The 20,680-nt window shown below is 46.3% G+C and overlaps 1 protein-coding gene across 1 annotated transcript; it reads right to left on the bottom strand.

The window, feature by feature from the left end:
* Nucleotides 1-3,145: 3,145 nt before the first annotated feature.
* Chrac1 (chromatin accessibility complex subunit 1) lies at nucleotides 3,146-6,728 on the bottom strand. Its single transcript, XM_021183675.2, has 3 exons — nucleotides 6,545-6,728; nucleotides 4,250-4,376; nucleotides 3,146-3,693 (listed from the first exon to the last, which is right to left on the bottom strand). Exons 1-3 carry the CDS (start codon nucleotides 6,689-6,691, stop codon nucleotides 3,578-3,580), a joined length of 390 nt encoding a protein of 129 aa, XP_021039334.1. The 5' UTR covers nucleotides 6,692-6,728; the 3' UTR covers nucleotides 3,146-3,577.
* Nucleotides 6,729-20,680: the final 13,952 nt, after the last annotated feature.

Genomic DNA, 20,680 nt, shown 5'->3' with positions numbered 1-20,680 from the left:
TTGGCAGTTTACAACTTTTCCTACTACGGCAACCTTTTTGCCATAATTCTTTGGAGGTAACACAATATTTTGAAGTCTTATGAATTTGATTTTATACCAGTGAGAAGTCAAAGTTTTAGCGGTCTTTCCTGTAGTGTATAGTTTTACTCTTTTAAAGTCATCTCTGGATTTTAGAAGAGAACCAACTGTACTTGGTAGCTCCAAAAGGTGATTTGGGGAGCCCTGTCCCTTCCCTTCTTGCTCTGCTCCCCCTTCCCCCTTTCCCTTTGCAGGGTCTCAAAAAAGGAAAACAAGAAAAAAAAAATGATGATTCTAGTTAGATGTGTGTGGGGTTTTTTTATTGTTGTTTTTTTTTTTAAGCTTCCATCAGGTTGATACTTAAGCTATATTTTATAGAATAAATCCCCCTTTAGTATGCTGCATATGGATATGAAGCTCAGAGCTGTTGCACTTTCTCTGTAATCGATGCCCTACAGCTGGCTCGCCGGAAGCATTTTCTTTTAACCTAATGTGTACTTTGGGCAGGTGATGAATTTACACAGGTACCTCAAGTCAAGACCTGCACGTGCTGCATTTGGATTTTTGGTTTTGTTTTGCTTTGCTTTGCTTTTCTATGTATCATTATGTTTTACTTAATTTTGTTCTGGTGTTATGCTTTTTGGACCCCAATAGTCTGTTTAAAGAAAAACCTAAAAAGTTAGTATCCTTGTTTTCTCCCCGCTGCAGTATGTGGTTCTAAAGGTCGCCCCCCATTAGGAATCTTCCCCCAAGCACACCCGAGGAAAAGGGTACGACGGGAGCTTCTCAGCGGGCTGTGCCATTGAGATCTTTTATGTTCATGCTGCTTCTAGTCCCTTCTCCACATCACCTAAGGGTGGGTACNTCCATTGCGATGTTGTGGCATCTTAACTTTTACACACAGACCTCATGGGTGTCCACTGAGGAAGTAGTATGAGCCTAAAGACACTGGCAGCGTGCAGCCTGGCCTGGGAGCGGCGGTCTTCGCATCTCTCTCTCTCAGCACTCAGCCACGCTGACCTGGCCGGGTAGTCCGCGTGGACAGGACAGCTGGTGAAGCAAGCCGGATGCTCAGACACTGCGCGTCTCCTGTCCTGTTTTAAGCTTAGCTGGGTCCTTTGTTTTCACAGCTTCCTAGGTTAAATAGTTTGCACTATTTTTGCAATAAATTCATGGGAAACCTAATGGCTACTTATGTTGTTGTTCTTACTGTGTGTATAAACTAACACTAAAGGTTTGCTATAGTGTTTTCTTTTCACCTCCTTATGTAGCCCCATAACATGCACAGAATGCTGTAAACCTGATTAAGATATGATGTGGATATTTTATAAAGTTATTTTGTATGGTGTCGATTGTTTTGCCGCATAGTGTGTCAGCAAAATAATAAAATTCCTCATATTTACAGCTGCCTATTCCAAAGGTGTCCAGTTACTCACTGTCTGTCACCCTGCAGAGTGCTGTCAAATGCACGGGCTGAGTCCAGTTTCCCTGGTAGAGTGCACCTTTCCCCCCAGGGCTGGGTCTTATTCTGCAGAGCCAAGGGCTGTGCCCAAAGGATGGACTGGCTCCCGGAGTTCTGCTGTGGTTGATGAGCCCCACAGGCAGGAGAACATTGTGGTGTGTGAGGCGTTAGAACTGAGTCTTGATTGATTTTTATGCCTGCTCTCTCCTGAGCAGGGTAAACAATACAGAGCTCTCCAGTCCCTGGAGGCCTCTCTCCTGACTGATCTGACCTGTGAGCCCAAGTGACAAGTGTGCAGGTGGTGTTGGAAAGACAGGGGAGAGATGCCCTGAGAAAGCCCAGACAGGTGAAAGTCCCGAAGACGAACAGAACAAGATGGCAAAACCCGTGATCACAGCAGCAATGCTCTGTTCATCCAGTCTTTTTTTTTTTTTTCCTACTGGGGCAGAGGGCAGCTCAGTGGTTGCCATGGTAACATGGAGATGGAGATGATGGCAAGAGATTTTTCAAGAGGGTGCTAGAACTGTTCTTAATGGTAGTCACATGATTGCATGTGACCAAATCTGTACACCAGAAAGTGGATTTTTAAGTGGGCTTATTTTAAATCATTTTAAAAAGCAGACATGAGAAGCAAAGTAGGCAGAGAGGATTTTGCTGCCTTTAATCCTAGCACTCAGAGGCAGAGGTGGGAGATCTCTGAATTCAAAGCCAGTCTACCTGGTCTACAAAGAGTTCTAGACCAGCTAGGGCTACATACTGAGACACTGAAGGAGGAAGAGAGAATAACTATGGGGTAGAATGAGAATATTTTGGGTGGTCTGTGTATTGATTTGTAACAAAGTACAAATGAACGGCCAGCAGGATTGGCACGCCCTTATTATCCCTGATATTTAGGAAGTTGAAGCAGGATCACAAGTACCAGGCCAGCCTGGGTTATAGAGAGCAAGACTAAAACACAAAAACAATGTGTCTAGCTTTATAGACCATAATAAGATGATTGTACTGGATATACATAAGACAAAAATGAAAAGTGTCCTCAATGCTCAACTTGTCTAACACCCTTACATGGTGGACTGGCTGGTTCTATAAGTTTGATACAAGCTAGAGTCATCTGAGAGAAAGAAAGCTCCATGAGGTAAGTCATTTTCTCAGTGATCAATGGAAGAGGGCCAAGCCCATTGTGGGTGGAGTCATCCCTTGGTTGGTGGTCCTGGGTTCTATAAGAAGGCAGACTGAGCAAGCCAGTAAGGAGCACCCACACACATACACACATGGCCTGTGCACCAGCTCCTGTCTCCAGGTTCCTGCCCTGTGTGAGTTCCTGTCCTGACTTCCTTTGGTGATGAACATCGATGTGGAAGTGTAAATTGAGTCAACCCTTTTCTCCCCAACTTGCCTTTTGGTCATGGTGTTTCATCACAGCTACTTAAGCTCTGACACTGAAGACAGCTGCTTCAGTTGCATATGATGGATGGATGAGCTGGGGCTCTTCTCTGGAAATGGGACAGCTACTTACTTGTTGCTACTGTTTGCTTTGGTGCTAAGAATGGTGTATGTGCCCGGGGTGTATGTGCTAAGCACATATTCTACCCGAATCACAGCTCAAGCCAGAAAAGCTCACTATGAAATTTCACAAAGAACCTAAAACCACTTCAATAAAGCATATTACTGTACAATACAGACCTTTAATGGAAAGAGGAAAGCAAATTCCTGTACAATAAAACTGCATAGTCCATTTTTTAAGAAAGCGAACATCAAAGGTAGCACAGTATGCACGCGGTCTGTGAGAACAGTGTGTCCACGTGACTACACAGCTGCCGGGGAGCTTCCCAGGTCTGCCCTGCAAGTTCAATGTGAAGTTCAGTGGTATGTGCTAATGTGCCCAAAGCCAGAGCAGTGCCATCTGCCCAGGATTCTCCTAGTGGGAGAGAGGAGATGGCTGAAGGGCCTGTAGGGGAGGCTGCTGCTGTCCAGTCCTTTCCACTGCAAGAGGGAATGAACAAGTTCCAAGTCTGAGACAAAGTTGCAGTGCCCTTCACTTCACAGCTGTTAGTCTGTCCTTGCTCACAGGACAGGATGAGAGCTCTTCTTGCTGGTCTAAGCCAGGGCTTCACCAAGGTCGCTTCCATTGTCCTCATCGTCCTCCTCCTCTTCCCTCTTCTCTTTGAGCATTTTCAGGTACTTACTAGCTAAAATCTTCTTTGGTAATATATCTTAAAAGTGGAAAACATTGTCAATAATTGGTTATGGTGAACTATGACTACAATGATTCAAGTTTCAAAATGTATCATTTCCACTTTTAACTCTAGAACACCTTCTAAAGCAGATGAAATCCAGGTATGCTTCTAGGTGAAGAGTCACAAAAACAGGCAGTTTCCTGGCGCATGCTTACAAAATTGTTCACATTCCACAGCTGGTAAACACGTTTTGTGAGCAGCACTGTCCAAGCTAGCTGAGGGAGGCTGAGCTGGCCCCTGGGCTAGAATGAAGCTCTTTCTAGCCAGAGCCTGCTCTATGGCTGCACCCATGCTCTGTCTTGGGGGGGTAGGGGTACAGGACAAGCACACAGCTCTGAGTGAGTCGGCTTGGCCAGGGAAGCACCTACATACTGTTGGCTTCTTGGTGGGCTCAAATGGAGAAGGCTAGTAACACCTCCCTGTGCCAGATCAGGGTAAACTGAGGCACCAAGCAGAACAAAGGGAAGAAGACCTCACACTACAAGGTTTGTTTGTTTTTGTTTTTTAACAGAATGTCCCAAAGGTTAAATACCTGCGAGAAACTGAAGTGTCTCTGAATCCTCTGCAGTGCTGGCTAAGTCGCTGTACGTCAGTGCTTTCTTGGCTTTGCCACTTCCGTGTCTGTAGGAACAGGTGGCTAGGTACTGAACAAAGAGCTCCTAAACCAACACAAAGAAAATCAAACGAGAGGGTTCAGTCAAAAACCCACCGCACATTTTATAAGCTTAACACTCCATTAAGACTTCAGCTTATCTTGGTTCCTCGATTCAAATGACAGGAAATCAGTTTACAAGAGACAGAAACATAAGACCAGAAAGGAAGCAGCAGGCAGTTCCCAGCTGAGCTTAGGTGTATAACATAAATATTTATTACAGGGCTATCAAAAATATTTACAAGTGGTTTCAGGGAGTGCTATGATACATACCTATCATATCAACGCTCAGGTGGAGGTAGGAGGCACAGGAAAGCAAGGGCAGCTATGGCTATATATCAAGTTCAAGGCCAGTCTGGGCTAAATGAGCTGCTGTCTAAAAGGGAGGGTGGGGTGGGGTGGGTGGAGTGTTACCAGCCTACACAAAATGGAATAAAAAGCCAGGCAGTGGTGGCGCACGCCTTTAATCCCAGCACTTGGGAGGCAGAGGCAGACCTATCTGAGTTAAAGGCTAACCTGGTCTACAGAGTTCCAGGACACCCAGATCTACACAGAGAAACCATGTCTTAAAAAATGAAAACCAGCCAACCAAATTACATCTGGCTTGCAAAGGACTATATTACAAACATAAGGTACCACGTGTCTGTGTCTACTTCAATCCCTTGTTTTCTCATGACTATAATAAAAATCAAAAACCTCAGACTGAAAAATGACATCTCATTTTGCCCAAATACCTTTTAGGTGCAGCCCAATGCTCAGAAATAAAAACTGAACCTTCCCCAGGGTTCAGTATTATCTCAGCTAGTACGTGATCAGAGAACTGTCTGCATAATGATTAGGTCCTTAACACTAGAATGAATCTTACAAAAAATGTGAATCCTAGCACCACACAGAAATAAGAGGAAGACCACCATGATCTTTTTCTTTTTTTTTTTAATAGGTTCTACTTTTTTGTTTGTTTGTTTTTTTGAGACAGGGTTTCTCTGTGTAGCCCTGGCTTTCCTGGAACTCGCTCTGTAGACCAGGCTGGCCTCAAACTCAGAAATCCGCCTGCCTCTGTTTGCCAAGTGCTGGGATCAAAGGCATGCGTCACCACTGCCCAGCGACCACCATGATCTTAAGATGATTTAATGAGACATGTATAGTTTACATGTAAATATACACCACTGTCTAAAAGGGGCTTGTTATCCTAAGATTTGTATTTGGCTTTGGAGGACCAATTCAAAGATACTGGGGAACTATTGTTATTTTATCAGGATCTACTTAAGGTTGACTCTATTGCAGTCACAAGATTTGTACCTTTGTCCCTAGTCCAAAATATTGTTAAAAAATGCCACGCACTGAATGAAGTTCTAGGAGCAGAGGCTGGAAAAGAAGGTAGAGCCAGTAGTCATGGCTGGGTCTCAGAACAATAAGGTTCCCGGCCTACCACTATCGAAACCAAACTTTAAACCAGGAGTGGGGTCAGGAAATTTTAATCGCTGTACTCAGAAGGGCCAAGACCAAGGTGGCAGGGCGTGGTGGCACAAGCCTTAAACCCCAGCAGCACTTGGTAGGCTGAGACAAGAAGATCTCTTTCGAGTTTTGAGGTAATTCTGGTGGTTTACAGAGCTTCAGGATAGGGAAAACATACTGAGAGATGGCTGGAAATATAGAACAAAATAAGACAAAGCGATGTGTGTTGGGAGGGGACTATGCGGTTATAATTTAACTTGTGACAGCGGATGTCTGCGTAAACCCTGACTACCTCCAGAGTCCTCAAGGCTGAAGAGCCCTAGACAGCCTCGCAAGCCGTCCTGGAAGCTTGGAGAACCTTCCCGCATCTTTCTGAGGGACGTCAAAGGCAGCCCGACCTCCCGCACAACATAGACCCGCCTCAACTCGCGCACGCAGCCGAACCCTTAACTACGCGTGCGCGAGGCCCAGCGGGGAGTGACGCGGGAGGCGGGGCGCAGAGGACGCTGGGAGCGAGGCGATCCTGCAGAGCGAAAGCGGCGCAGTGGGCGGAGCTGAGCCCGCGGGAGGGGAAGGGGAGGTGTGTAGCACGCAGGCGCAAGAGGAAGAGACGCCGCGCGGCCCCCGCAGGGCAGCCAAAGGCCAAGGCGTGTGTGTGCGAAGCCTGAGGGGCGGTTGGTGCCCGCGCCCGCCCCTCTCGTCGCCCCGCCGGCCGCTCACCGTGGCCTTGGCCGTGAGCACCAGCGCCTCCTGGTTGATGCTCGACACCTCGGGAGAGCTCTTCATGATGACTCGGATGCGGGACAGGGGCAATGACACGAGCCGCTGGTCCCCGCACTTTTCCTTCCCCACGGCCGCGTCCGCCATCTTCCGCGTCCGTCCGGGGCGGCCCGTGATGCTTCGCGCGGCCGCGCCTGCGCAGACGCTGTGGAGCGCGGTAGCCCGAAAGCCTGGGAGCCGGCGCCCGGGAAAATCCCTTTCAGAAACGCCAAGGCAGTCTCCCGGAAGAAGCGCTCTCAGGCGTCCGAGTGCTTGCTCGGGCAGTCCTGAGCTGCACAGATTTGTCCTTTCAAAAGCTGGAGAGATGTTTTAAGAGGTCCTGTTCTGGAGGGAGTCAAACGAACCATTGCAACAGTTTGGCCAGAGGAATAGGGAGGAAAGGCGGCCACTACCGATGTCTTTCTTGAGGCGTATGGGGATTAGCCTGCTAAGCAGACAGGTGAACTGAATGGTCCTTGAGTCTTCTGTAATCCCACCACAAAGCCAAAAGGATCACCAAGAGTTCTAGCCAGCCTGGCCACACACTTGTTGAAGAAGATGGGCCATGTCTTAAGGAAGAGAACGCAGGGACAAGGTAGAATGAAGACTATTAGAAACATCCTATCAAGTAGTGGTCTGGAGCGCAGCGTCCAAGAATATTAGAAAGTGGGACTCCATGGCAGATGAAACCGTGAGACCGTGGAATTTTGCTTAGATGAGCTGTGGAGTAAACTTGGGAACGTAAAGTTGATGTGGTCTGAAGAGAACAAAAACTAGGAGTTTTTGTTGGCACTAAATATAGTTGGAGGAACTAAATCGGCAGGGTTTTATAGATTGGATCATGTTTGGTTTTAGTGTCGTCATTACCGTATTATATCCTAGTCCAATAAACATAAGATACAACTGTCCCTCAGTATCTATTGGGGGATTGGTTCTAAGATCCCCACACATACTGAAATTGTACATGCTGAAAAGTCTTTTTTTTTTTTTTTTGGTTTTTTGAGACAGGGTTTCTTTGTATGGCCCTGGCTGTCCTGGAACTCACTTTGTAGACCAGGCTGGCCTCGAACTCAGAAATCCGCCTGCCTCTGCCTCCCGAGTGCTGGGATTAAAGGCGCGCGCCACCACGCCCGGCACTGAAAAGTCTTTTAAATACAAAAGACGACAACTGCATAGTGCCTAGGCACATTCTCCTACAATACCCATCTCTCGGTATTCTTGATTAAGTGCTTCGTGAATGCCATATGAGTAGCTGCTGGACTGTTAGGGAATAATGATGAGAGATTTCTACATGTCCAGTCAGATGGGTTTTTTTCCTGAATACTTTGTATCCCAGGTTTGAGACCATAGATGTAGAACTTATATCCAGTGTTAGTGTCAGGCACAAAGGCACAGTTGGTGAGCAAGCTAGCTGCCTGTCTCAATAAGTCTTATGTTCACCCAGATGTCCTGGGAAAGAATACCGTTTCCAGTGGGAAGTGTCATAACTGTGTGGTAAGCTGGCCTCTGGGAAGTGATGTTTGTTTTCAGATCTGCAGCAAAGGAAAGCGGTTAGGACAAGATGAGTTTTTCCTGTCTGTCACATGCTTCCTTTCACCCAAGTGAGGCAGACAAGCATAGGACTGTTTAGGAAGCTAGGATGCCACTAGGCTTGGGCTGTGCACACTTCTTAACAATGCCACTAACAGCCTATGACACACCCTCCCATCATGTGTGGGAGGATTGGCACACAGACACACACCACTCTGAACACTGGAATGTTTCTCCTCCACTTAGTTGGTATAAACTTAGATTCATTTGGTTGTATTCTAGTAATGAAAGGAGAAGGAGGCCAGCCAGAACTAGTTTGGAGTGCACGCATAATAAAGCAAACTGTCCTTAAAGTGAACTCTTAGGAAAACCCCTTTTACCATCTTATTGCCTAGTTGCAACTGGGTGTGCATGCAGTTAAAAATCAAACATTATTGGAGGGCATGTAAGGTAGAAAAGTTGTAATCTGTCAAAATAGTGAATCACCCAAACTTTCTTTTTTTGTTGTTTGTTTTGTTGTTTGTTTTCTAAGACGGTTTCTTCACATAGCCTTGGCTGTCCTGGAACTAGCTCTCGACCAGGCAGGTGTTGAACTCACAGAGATCCACCTGCCTCTGTCTCCTGAAGGCTGGGATTAAAAGGCATGTGACATTGACCCTATCACCACCCGGTACCTTTTAATACTCAAGAGGCCAAGAGTCTCTAAATGCTGAGACCCGAACCTCCAGCAGCAAGCACAGAACATGGCCAGAAAACTCAAGAAATGCTGTGCAATTGGCCCTCACGGATTTTTGTTTTGTTTTGTTTGTTTTTGGCTTGTCTCTTTAACTGATTATTTTTGTACAGTTTGTTTTGAGTGGGTTTGGATTCAGGACGGGAGGAGATGGAATCAGGAAGATGTCTAGAGAGTTCCGAGAAATGAGAATTCCCAAAGAGCAGGGATGAGGGAATTGAGTCGGGTGTAGATGCTGCAGACACTTGGGAAGTTGGGAAAGGAGCAAAGGTGATATTCAGGCTGGAAATGGCAAATGCCCACCATGTCAGAGAAAGCTGAGCTAAACCAGCAGAAGCACTGAAGATTACTTATGTTGCTATGACAAAATAGCTGACCACCTTAGGGAAGGACAGGATGATTTTGACTCAGCACCAGGGTATAGTCAGTCATGACAGAAAGTCCCAACATAGGATCTTCAAGTAGCTGGTTATATTGTGTCAGCAACCAGAAAACATAGCATTCAGCTGGCTTTGTCCTTAATCTGGCAGGTTAGAGTGAGATCTTCTCACCTGATTAACCCAGTCTACTAGGTTACAGACACATGGAGAAGTTAAACCTTGATTCTTGGGGCTGGTGGGATGGCTCAGTGGGTAAGAGCACCCGACTGCTCTTCCGAAGGTCCGAAGTTCAAATCCCAGCAACCACATGGTGGCTCACAACCACCCATAATGAGATCTGATGCTCTCTTCTGGTGCGTCTGAAGACAGCTACAGTGTACTTACATATAATAAATAAATACGTCTTAAAAAACAAAACAAAAAAACCTTGATTCTTCCTCCTAGCCCCATGCTCCCAGAAGTAAGACTAAATAAGACTCAGACTCAACACACACACACAAATACCTTGGCCATATAGCTAGGCTCCTCTCTGGCTAGATATAACTTAAAATATCCCATTTATTATAGCCACATTTTGCCATGGGACTGACTACCTGTGCTCAGGTACCATGTGTCCATCTCGTCACATCTTTCTGGTGAATCTCCCACCTGGTTCTCCCAGAATCCTTTCTCTTTACCAGATATCTCACCCCTATTTCCTGCCTAAGCTATAGGCCATAGACTTTTTTGTTTTGTTTTGTTTTTTTGTTCTTTTGTTTTTTGAGACAGGGTTTCTCTGTATAGCCCTGGCTGTCCTGGAACTCACTTTGTAGACCAAGCTGGTCTCGAACTCAGAAATCCGCTCACCTCTGCCTCCCGAGTGCTGGGATTAAAGGCGTACGCCACCACACCTGGCTAGCGTGACGGTCTTAACCATCACAGGGGTTAACCTCCCTGCATTGTGAAGAGCCTAGAAAGAGCTCAGCCTTCTCAACTTCCAAGAAGTGTGTGCCCATTAGTTTCTGACCTCCAAATCACTCACCTGTGATCTGGTTACACCTGGGAGCCTCTGACAAGCCAATTTATGTCACCAAGAGCAGCATATGTGACAGACTGCAGTGAGGAGGGAGGAAGGAACCTGGTTACCTACCTTGCTAGAAGATGCTAGCATCGGGTGGTGACTGCAATGGGCCCAGTAAGGGATAGCAACTAAGTAGAGCCTTGGATGGGAGCAGTTGGCTCCTTGGATGGGAGCGGTTGGCTCCTTGGATGGGAGCGGTTGGCTCCTTGGGTCCAGGCCAAGGGCAAAACAGCTGCCTTACCTCCAGGCAGCAGCTCCCCTAGTGCTTCTGAGGATTTCCCCATCTCCTTCTTGCTCCTATTCCTCCACACTCTTTGTTTTTTTTTGGTTTTTTGTTGTTGTTGTTGTTGTTTGTTTTTTCGAGACAGGGTTTCTCTGTGTAGACCTGGCTATCCTGGAACTCTGTAGACCACTCTTGTAGCCCAGGCTGGCCTCGAACTCAGAAATCCACCTGCCTCTGCCTCCCAAGTGCTGGGATTAAAGGCATGCGCTACCACCGCCCCGGCTTCCTCCATACTCTTGAAGGCAGTGTTTGGCTATAAGCCCCTCCCTCCGTGTGTGTGTGTGTGTGTAGTAGTGAGTAAGCAAGGCAGGCAGGTACCTTCAGGGGCAGAGCTCTGTACTGATGCACCGTCCAATCTTTACTTTCAGCTATAACTGAGTGCATGTAAGAGTGTGCTCCCAAATAAATACCTACGGGAACAGCTGTGCTTTTGCAGCTTTGCACTCCAACCAAAATGGGCGGATCTAGAGGCTGGTTTTCTGAATGAATGCTTCATCGGTACCTAGAGATGACTTCAGTGGCAGCATGGCCCAGCAAAACAGGTCCTCGAGTTATCTCCAGTCATCAGAGGGAGTGTCTGTTGAAAGCAAGTTGGCCACAGTGACTATTGCAGGAGGGATGGTAGCCACAAGGCTTGTGGGGTAGCCTGGCTTCTGACCACATTGGAGAGACTTTGAACTGTCAGGTAAGGCCCCTGATGGCCCACAGAGTGTCTTTTCTTCTGGGGCTCCCATGCTGAAGGGGTTGCAGATCACTTGCCTTCAATCCTCCCTAATTCATGCATTGAACATAAGCTGAATTCACAGTTGATGGTAACTTCTTTAGCTTTAATTGTCAGCTTAACACGGCTTGTAGTCCCCAGAGAAGAGAATTTCAATGAAGGAGTTTCCAGAACAGATTGACTATGGGCATGAATATGGGGAATTATTTGATAATCAATATAGAAAGACCTACCCCACTGTGCAAAACACCTTTCCCTGGACAGGTATGCCCGAGTTACATAAGAAGGCTAGCTAAGCCTGCATCTGCAAGGGAGCCGATGAGCTGTGTTCCTCCATGCTTTCTGCTTCCAGTTCCTGTTTGAGTTCCTGACATCCCTCTGGAGTGGACTGTAAAACTGAAATAAACCCTTGCCTCCCCTAAGTTGCTTTTGGTCACTGTAGTTGTCATGGTAACCAAATGAAAGTCAACTGGCTCAGGAGAGTGAAGTCCCTGCAGCTAGGAAAGAAAGATCTGGGAGGATGCAGTTACTGAGACCCTTTAACCTAAACACTGGGCTGCCCACTCATTTGGGAAGAGGGCACCTCAGCTGAGAAAATGCCCCAAACAGATTAGCCCAAGGGCTAGCCTGTGGCGCATTTTTCTTGATTGATGATTGATAGATACACTAGGGCCCAGCTCACCGTGGGCTGGTGATCTTATAAGAAAAATAGGCAGAGCAAGCTATGAAGAACAAGCCAGTGAGCAGTACTCCACCACAGCTTCTGCTTCCACTCCTGACTCCAGCTTCTTCCCTGACTCCTTTCGATGATAGACTGTGGTGTGGAAATGGAAGTGAGGTTAAGCCCTTTCCTCTCCAAGTTGTTTTTGGTCGTGGTGCTTAAGCACAGCAACAGAATCCCTAGTTAAGGCAGGGTGGACATTATACTTGAGACAAGGTCTTGCTATGTTGCTGGGGCTGGTGTTGACTTCCTGGGCTCAGCTGATCCCTCCAGCCTCCGGAGTAACTGAGAACACTAGCCTGCACTATGTGCCTAGCTTCACAAAGGTTTAAGTCCATTTTGTGTGGTTTTGTTGTTGTTGTTTTATCCTGTGAGCAGAAGGACTACCAGGCTTTGGCTTCTATTTTTTCTAATCTGAGATTTGTGTTACATGCCTTTAAAATCCCAGCACTTGAGAGGCAGAGGTAGATAGATTTCTGAGTTCAAGAGACTATAGTCTACAGAGTGAATTTCAAGACAGCTAGGACTTCGCCGAGAAACCCTGTCTTGAAAAAAAAAAAAAGAACTAAGATGCTCTTACTTTTGTGAATAAGGGGTGGGCACCTGTCTCTGGCATCTGTGACTCTTCTGGATAGTGACAGAGCTGAGAGTTTGTGGCAAGGACGGTGGGACCCACATGGCTCAGATATTTACCGTGAGCTCCAGAGACTCTGAGCTCTCTAACCAGGAGCAGGTACATCTGGGAGTTAGACTTATACTTTGCCTATTTATTTGTTTGTTTGTTTGTTTGTATATTTACTTATTTATGCATGGTGCACGACTATGGTGTATGGGTGTGTGGGCACACATGCACGTGTGTGCGTGAGAATGTATCAATCATAGGTTGACATCAGGTGTCTTCTTTTGCTCTCCACTTTATTTATTTTTATTATTATTTTTGTTTTGTTTTGTTTCGAGACAGGGTTTCTCTGTGTAGCCCTGGCTGTCCTGGCACTCACTTTGTAGACCAGGCTGGCCTCGAACTCAGAAATCCACCTGCCTCTGCCTCCCAAGTGCTGGAATTAAAGGCGTGCGCCATCACCGCCCGGCCACTTTATTCTTTGAAACGGCCTTTTTTTGAACTTGAAGCTCACTGGCTCACGGAGGCTGGCTGACAGAATTCCAGAGACCTGCCTGTGGATTCCTCTCCAGTGCCAGTGCTACAGGTGTAAACTGTCACAACTGGCTTTTATGCGGGTCCTGGGGCTGGAACTCAGTTCTTCAAGCTTGCAGACTCTTTACCCACAGACTATCTCCCCTGCCCCACAGGTACCTCTTGTGACTTCTCCCTCCCTCCCTATATCCCTGCACCCCCGCCCCTAGGCCAACATGGCCCTGTACTGACTGTCCATGCCTACCTTTGGTTGTCATTGGGGAAATACCAAGGCAGCCACTAAGCCAGTCTCTTGCATCTTTGCTTCCTCATACGGGAAGTTCCCTCCATATAAAGCTGGCTTCTTGTCCACCAGGTCAGATGTGAATTGTTGAGGACAAGCTTTCTCTTGCTGTATGAACTTCTCTCAGCCCCTCGGATGCTCTGAGATTCTCCGTACCTGGGCCTTGGTCTGTAACTTGTTTGCAATCAATGGAACTATTTGTCTTTCGTCCTGGGACAATTTCCTGTGTGTATATGTCTGCCAAGACATGTTGTCTTTGTGACACATAACCTGAAACAGTTTGAAAGAGAACTTATTTCAGTTTACATCTCCAGAAGGTTTGCCTCCTTGTTGGATTGTCCCTTCCCCTGCTAAAAGTGACCACCATGGCCCCGAGAGCATGTGGTGGCATTGAGTTTTTCACCTTATGGTGGCCAGGAAACAGAGAATGGTATCAGGAAGGGGCAGATCTAAAATCTGGTCACACACACACACACACACACACACACACACACACACACGCTCAGAGGTGAGCTTCCCTAACCTCTAACAACTAATCAAGCTGTCAATCAAAACTAACCATCACAGACCTGCCAGATGGCTCCGCATGTCTAGGTGTTTGACACCAAGCCTGAGGACAGAATTCTGATTCCCAGACACCACTGAGTGGCAGGAGAACTAAGTCCCACAAGTTGTCCTTTGTTCTCCACATAACTGCCACCATGGCACGTGCAAACCTACACACATATAAACAAAATAAATAAATTAACTAAAACTTTAAAGACTACGGATCAGAATATTACAAATACACAAAACGTCTATATTTCCAGACATGAGGGCACACACCTGCCTTTAATCCCAGAACCGAGAAGACAGAGGCAGATGGATCTTGATTGTCTATGTAATGGATGCCAGGACTTAAGATCTTGTCTCAAAAAATACCCTTGTATTAGTCTAAAAATTATTCACTTATTTAAAATGTAATTTGTAATTCTGTGCATGCACATACATGTAAAATACCCACAAGGCCCTTCTTCTCCACCCCTGTGTCACTCTAACCAAGACTGAAGAGCCAGTGCTTGAAGGTTGGTTTGACATCACTGACAATCAGACTTGTAAGAAATTCTTTAAAAATATGTGTTCTGTCAAGTAAGATATGTTTTTATCTTCAACAGTCTCTAAAGATTACAGCATTTATAAACGATGAATTAAACATGAAAATGTTACCTTTGAGAATTTCCGGTACGTTGTCTCAGTCCACCGAAAACACGTGAGTGTGGTGGTGTCTGCCTGCGGTCTTCCAGGACAGTAGGGGAAGGTGGGTCAATTCGAGGTCCTTTTCAGATACATAAGGAGTTGTATGACACCCAGACTCACAACCCCAAACAGGAGGCCTGGCAAAATGGCCTAGTGGCTAAAGGTTCTCTCCATAAAGCCCGATGTAGCAAGGGTTCCTTTATATAAATTTGGTGGTCCCTCTGTAGACCAGGCAGGCTTCAAATCATCAGAGATCTACCTGCCTCTGCCACCCAAGTGTTGGGATTGAAGGCATGAACGACCACCACTACCACCACCACCACCACCACCTGGCAAGGTTATATCTCTTAATTCTTCTAATCCTTTTCAAATAGTTACACTCAGTGGTGACTAAACATTCAAACACATGTGCCTCTGTGGGCTATTTTCATTCAAACCACCACAGCTATGTAGCAAGACTTTGTCTCAAAACAACAGAACCAAAACAGAACAAAAAAGAAATAAAGCCATGAACACACAATATTGACCTCTCACTTTTACCTAAACACCCCACACACATGTGTACTCAGTCATGAACACATACACAAAATAAAAACAAATATTAAATTTCAAAGTAAATGAAGGCTTTAGAGGTAGAAGCAGGAAGATCAGACATTCTAGGTCATCTTCAGTCACATAAAGAGTTTAAAGCCTGGTTGGGTGGTGGTACACGCCTTTAGTCCAGCACTTAGGAGGCAGAGAGAGGCAGAGAGGCATAGGCAGAGAGGCAGAGGCATCTCTCGGTTCAAGGCCAACCTTGTCTACATAGGGAGTTCCAGGACAGCCAGGGCTACACAGAGAAACCCTGTCTTAAAAAACAAAAGAACAGCCCCCCCCCCCAAATAAACAGAGTTTGAAACCTGACTGTGCTATATATAAGATCTCTGGAACACCATCATCAGAATACAACTAAAATGTCCTGTGTCCACAGATTCTAAAAGTTAAAATGTTGCTTTTAAAATAAAGCTTGTTAGTTAGTTAGTTAGTTGGTTTGTTTGTTTATTTAATTAGTTAGTTAGTTTTTAGAAGCTAGGGTCTCACTGTGTAGCCTAGGCTGACCATGAATTATTGGGAATCCTTCTGCCTCTTTAGGGCAGAGATTATAGACCAAAGCCATACTTAGCTAGAATGTTTTTCTTAATCAATTATCTTTACAGTTCCTGTGGAGAAACCTCAGACATGACACATTCTGAAACGAATCTTACCAGCTGGGTGTGGTGGTGCTGCTGCTTGGAGCCCCGATGCTCAGGAGGTTAAGGGCGGATGATCACCTTAGCACGGGAGTTTGAGACCCACCTGGGTGATTTTAGGGAATCTGTCTCAAAAACAAACAAATGGAAAGAAAGACTGAATACAGGAAAATAAAAGTATATGGTGCTGCACTGGGATCTCTCGACAAATGTCTTCTTTCAGTGGTGGTGGCAGGAATGGGGTCGTGTTGGTGACTGCTTGGTAGAAGTCTTTTTTGGACTGGGTTGTTTTTGGACTTGTGTGTTCAACCTGCTGGGTCAACCTCAGCTGCTTCCCTCCATTTGTCTACTCCTGATTTTTGAGACAAGGTCTGAAGTCAGCCTACCCAGCTAGCTAGCAAGCTCAAAGATCCTCTTGCCTCTGTCTTCCTAGTTCTGGTATCACATCTGCCCATGGTTCTGGGGCTCCAACTCAGGTTTCTAAGTGTGTACAGAAATACTTTCTTGACTGAGTTATTTTCCCCAGTTGCAGACTGGAGTTCTCTCCATTTCTGGGGTCACAGGTGTGAGCTCTCATCCTTTAACTTGTGAGTGGGAGATGGTGGGTGGGCAGCCATCTCACGCCTAGCTGTAGTGGTTGTTGGAGTGATGGCAGGGATATCTGCTTACAGGAACAGACAGACAGGAATTGATGACCCTGTGTAAGCTTTGTTTGTGGTACCTGAGTTCACACTGAAGGTCTGAACAAGATGGCCAAGGGCTTGACCACAGTAACTCCCTGAATACATCACTTGTTGGTATGCGGCCCAGGCTGGTCTTGAACTCAGGATCCCAAGGCTCCATCCAGCTCTGCAACATGGGAATCCAGGTGTGGTCCACCATACCCAGCCAGAACACGTTATTTCATGTAACAAAATGCGCTCATCTTAAGTTCACAGTGATGCTGGACAAATATATATATCAGTATAAACATCGAAATAAAGATATGGACATTCCTATTAGCCTCCCCACCCCCATCAATTGTCTATTTTCCTTTCCAGTGCCCTTTCAACCTGGGCCCAGGGCACACCTGCCCTGCCTGTCACTGTAGATTAGAGCTGTCTTCTCTAGAGCCCCAGACCAACGTACTTGTCATCTCTTCTATGTCAGACTGCCTTCAAGAGACATCTGAGATTCCTCTACATCACTGAACATGTCTGTGACTTGTTCTTTTTTCTTGCTGGGTAGTAGTCCCATCTTCCTGTTGAACATTTGTTTTTGCTTTTTTTCCCCCGGTGGGTGGCCGTTATGACTGAAGTTACTGTAGACGTTTACCCACATTTTTTTCCTTCTTAATAACACCCAAGAGGGAATTAGTGTAGGTATATATGTGGTGGTGGGGGGTAGGGGTGGAAATTTTTGCTGAGGTTCTTTTTTTTTTTTTTTTTTTTTTTTTTCCCGAGACAGGGTTTTTCTGTTAGCCCGGGCTGTCCTGGAACTCACTNNTGTCCTGGAACTCACTCTGTAGACCAGGCTGGCCTCGAACTCAGAAATCCACCTGCCTCTGCCTCCCAAGTGCTGGGATTAAAGGCGTGCGCCCGGCTTTCTGAATTTTATTCTAAACTTTTTGTAGTAGTTTATGTTCCAAAGCCCAGTTTCTCCATATTTTTGCCAACACTTGTCAAGGTCAGTATGTTCAATTTTAGTATACAGAAGAAGGTAGAGAGTTACCTAGCTTTGGATTTTATATTGTTAAAGAAACATTCTGGCACATCTCCAAAGAGCAAGGATACCTTCTTCCGGAGGATTGCGTCAGGGGAAGAGATCCAAGTGAATTCCAAACTCTGGGCGTTTGGATTCCCAAGAAGAGTGAGCAGGAGGGTGTAACAGGTCATTGTGTTTCTCATCTCCATACACCATAGAAGTCGTAGGTGAGGAACTGCCTCCATCAGGATGGCCGTGGGCATGTCTGCGCAGGCATTTTCTTGGTTTGCTAGTTGATGTAGGAGGACCCACCCCACAGTGGGGAGCACCAGCACAGGCCAGTGGGCCGAGGCTGCGTAACAAAGCCAGATGAATGTGAGCCTGAGCACAAACCATTATGTTCTCTGCTTCAGTTCCTGCTCCAAATTCCTGGCTTCCCTCAAGGATAGATGGGAACAGGGAAGCCGGAATAAGCCCTTGCCTACCAGGGTGCTGTTGGTCATGGCGTTTAGCATAGCAACAAAAATCAAATTAGAACGGTGCATGGGGAGGGTCAGTTGATGAAAAATAACAAAAAGAGATATTAAAGGTTGATTTTTCCTGAGGCAGGAAAGGAGGGGGGGGGCTTCTGATAAGACTGAGAATGGAATTCTTTCTAAACCCGTGTGAAATAAGACTAACGGGGCTGAAGCCAGTGACAAGAGTTAGTGGATCAATTTTGGAGAAGGATCCTTGAGGCGCTAAGAAGAAGGTATATTCTTTTGTGTTTGGCTGGATGGCCATAAAAATGAGTGGGAATTCATAACTGATAGGAGTGAGAAGTGGGGGGGGGCATCTCCAGGACAAGACCTGGGATAAGACCCAAGAGTTGATGGGGGTGAACTTAGCTGTGACTCATAGCATTGGGGATGTGGAACCCGAAGAGGCCATCCCATGCAGCCAGGCAGGAACCCCAATGGAGCAATAGAGACACCAACCCATCCACAAAACTTTCAGCCCAGAATTCATCCTGTCTACAAGAAATGCAGGCACAAAAATGGAGCAGAGATTGAGGGAATGGCTAACCAATAACTGGCCCAATGTAAGACCCATCCTATGGGTCTTACACTAATAGTCCCTAATGCTATTAATGATGTTCTGATATGTTTACAGACAGGGGCAAGTTTTCCTCCTCTGATAGGCTCCTCCACCCAGCAGCTGACTAAGACATCCATAGCCAAACAGTGGGTGGAGCTTAGGGACCCTTATGGAAGAATTAGGAGGAAGGATTGCCCACCCTGAAGGGGGTAGGAAATCCACAGGAAGACCAACAGAGTCAACTAACCTGGACCCTTGGAGCTCTCAGAGACTGCACCACCAGCCAAAGAACATACACAGGATGGACCTAGGCCTCCCCACACATTTGGTCTTCATGCGGGTCCCAAACAGCTGGAGCAGAAGGCTATTTCAAAAACTATTGCTTGTCTATGAGCTAAGTTCTTCTAGCTGGGCTGCCTTGTCTGGCCTCAGTGGGACAGGAAGCCCCTAGCCTCCCAGAGCCTTCAAGTGCCAGTGTGGGAGGCTCTTGGGGAACACTCAGAGGAGAAGGGGAGGGGGAATGGGGAAAGGATTGTGGAAGGGGATAACCAGGAAGAGCAGTGAGGGGATGTTAAAAAAAAAAAAAAAGCTGGTTGAGAGGTATAGCAGATATCATTACAGTCTGTCCAAAGCCTCTCTCAGTATACCATTCCCTCAGCACTGAACTGTGAAGGTGTTTTTTGGTTTGTTTTGTGGTTCTGGGAAAGAGCCCAGGGGCCTCCTGTGTGCTCAGCCAGCATCCACCATCAAGTTCAGCCTCAGACCCCAGAACTAGTGAAGGAAAAAGAGGCTTCAATTACATTTTGTTTATATGTTAATAGGTGTATGGGCTCCTCTGTGGTCCTCAGAGGACATTTATAGAAGTTAGTTCTCTTACCATGTGGGTCCTGGGGATTGAACTCAGGTCTTCTGGCTTGGCAGCGAACACATTTACCTGCTGAGCTGGGAAGTTTTAAGATGTGTGTGACATGTCCTGTCAGGTGTGTGTCTGTGTGTGTCTCTGTGTGTGTTTTATGTGTGTGTATATCTGTGTGTATGTCTATGTGTGTTTATGTGTCTGTGTGTCCAGAATTTGTCAGCTTGTATTTTGAGACCAGGGGTTTACTGTGGAGAGCTTTGGGGGCTGCTTCTAGAAACTTGGCAGGAATTTGACTTTGGACTAGGACAGGGAAATAGACTCAGATATCGTGGGCATCCTGATAAGTCCCTAGAAACATTGATCCCAGGACTTTTTTTTTATTGTCTTATTTGTTCCTTAACTTAGAACTGACCTTATTATTTGCATGTACTTAAAATGGTATAAAAGCAGACTGGGAAAAAAATAAGCCTGCGTCAGCCTCAGAACAGGCTGGGCTCATGCCTCATTGTTGTCTAATTGTCTTTTCTCTTTTTAATCCTCGCTCCTTCCCTGGAGAACCTGTTGACTGACTGAGCTGATTTGGTCAGTTTACTCTTTTGGCTAGACCAGCTGGCCAGCCAGACCCTGGCTCCTTCCATTTTGACTTCTCCAGTGCACATAGCCACGACTGCTTTTCATGTGAGTCCTGGGGACCTAACTTAGTTCTTTATGCTCATAGGGGAAAGACTGGATCAACGGAACCATCTCTCCAGTCCCTTCATGGAGATATGTTGCCTTTTTTCACGTGTCTCCATGTGTGGCATGCATGTGCAGACATGTGGTATGCATGTCTTTGCATGTGACTGGGCACATGTATATATGTATCTGTGGGGGTGTGTGTTACACATCCCTACCTGTGCATTGGAGGCCTGAGGTTGATGCTGCAAACCTTCCTTGATCCTCTTCTGACTGTTTTATTGAAGCAGGGTCCCTCACTAAAGTCCACAGCCCAGCCCTAATCTTCCTAGGCAGCTTTCTCAAGGAATCCCGTCTTTGCTTTTGGGACTGGCATTATAGGCTGGCCATCTATAATGCATCACATGGTATCTCAGGGAAGTAACTCCAAGTATTTTAACCACAGAGCTATTTTCCTAGCACCTGTCCGCCATT

Source organism: Mus caroli, chromosome 15 (genome assembly GCF_900094665.2).
Source record: "Mus caroli chromosome 15, CAROLI_EIJ_v1.1, whole genome shotgun sequence".
NCBI classification, from domain to species: Eukaryota; Metazoa; Chordata; class Mammalia; order Rodentia; family Muridae; genus Mus; species Mus caroli.
Note: the sequence above shows the minus strand (reverse complement) of the source record. Positions and strands in the feature narration are given on the sequence as shown.

Bases quoted from the DNA above. Each gene is read 5' to 3' on its own strand.
- Chrac1 (XM_021183675.2), bottom strand. From the start codon at position 6,691: ATGGCGGACGCGGCCGTGGGGAAGGAAAAGTGCGGGGACCAGCGGCTC. The intron at 4,377-6,544 runs GTGAGCGGCCGG...GTGTTGGTTTAG, and splicing joins TGCTCACGGCCAAGGCCACG to GAGCTCTTTGTTCAGTACCT. The intron at 3,694-4,249 runs GTATTTAACCTT...TCCACTTTTAAG, and splicing joins GACACTTCAGTTTCTCGCAG to ATATATTACCAAAGAAGATT.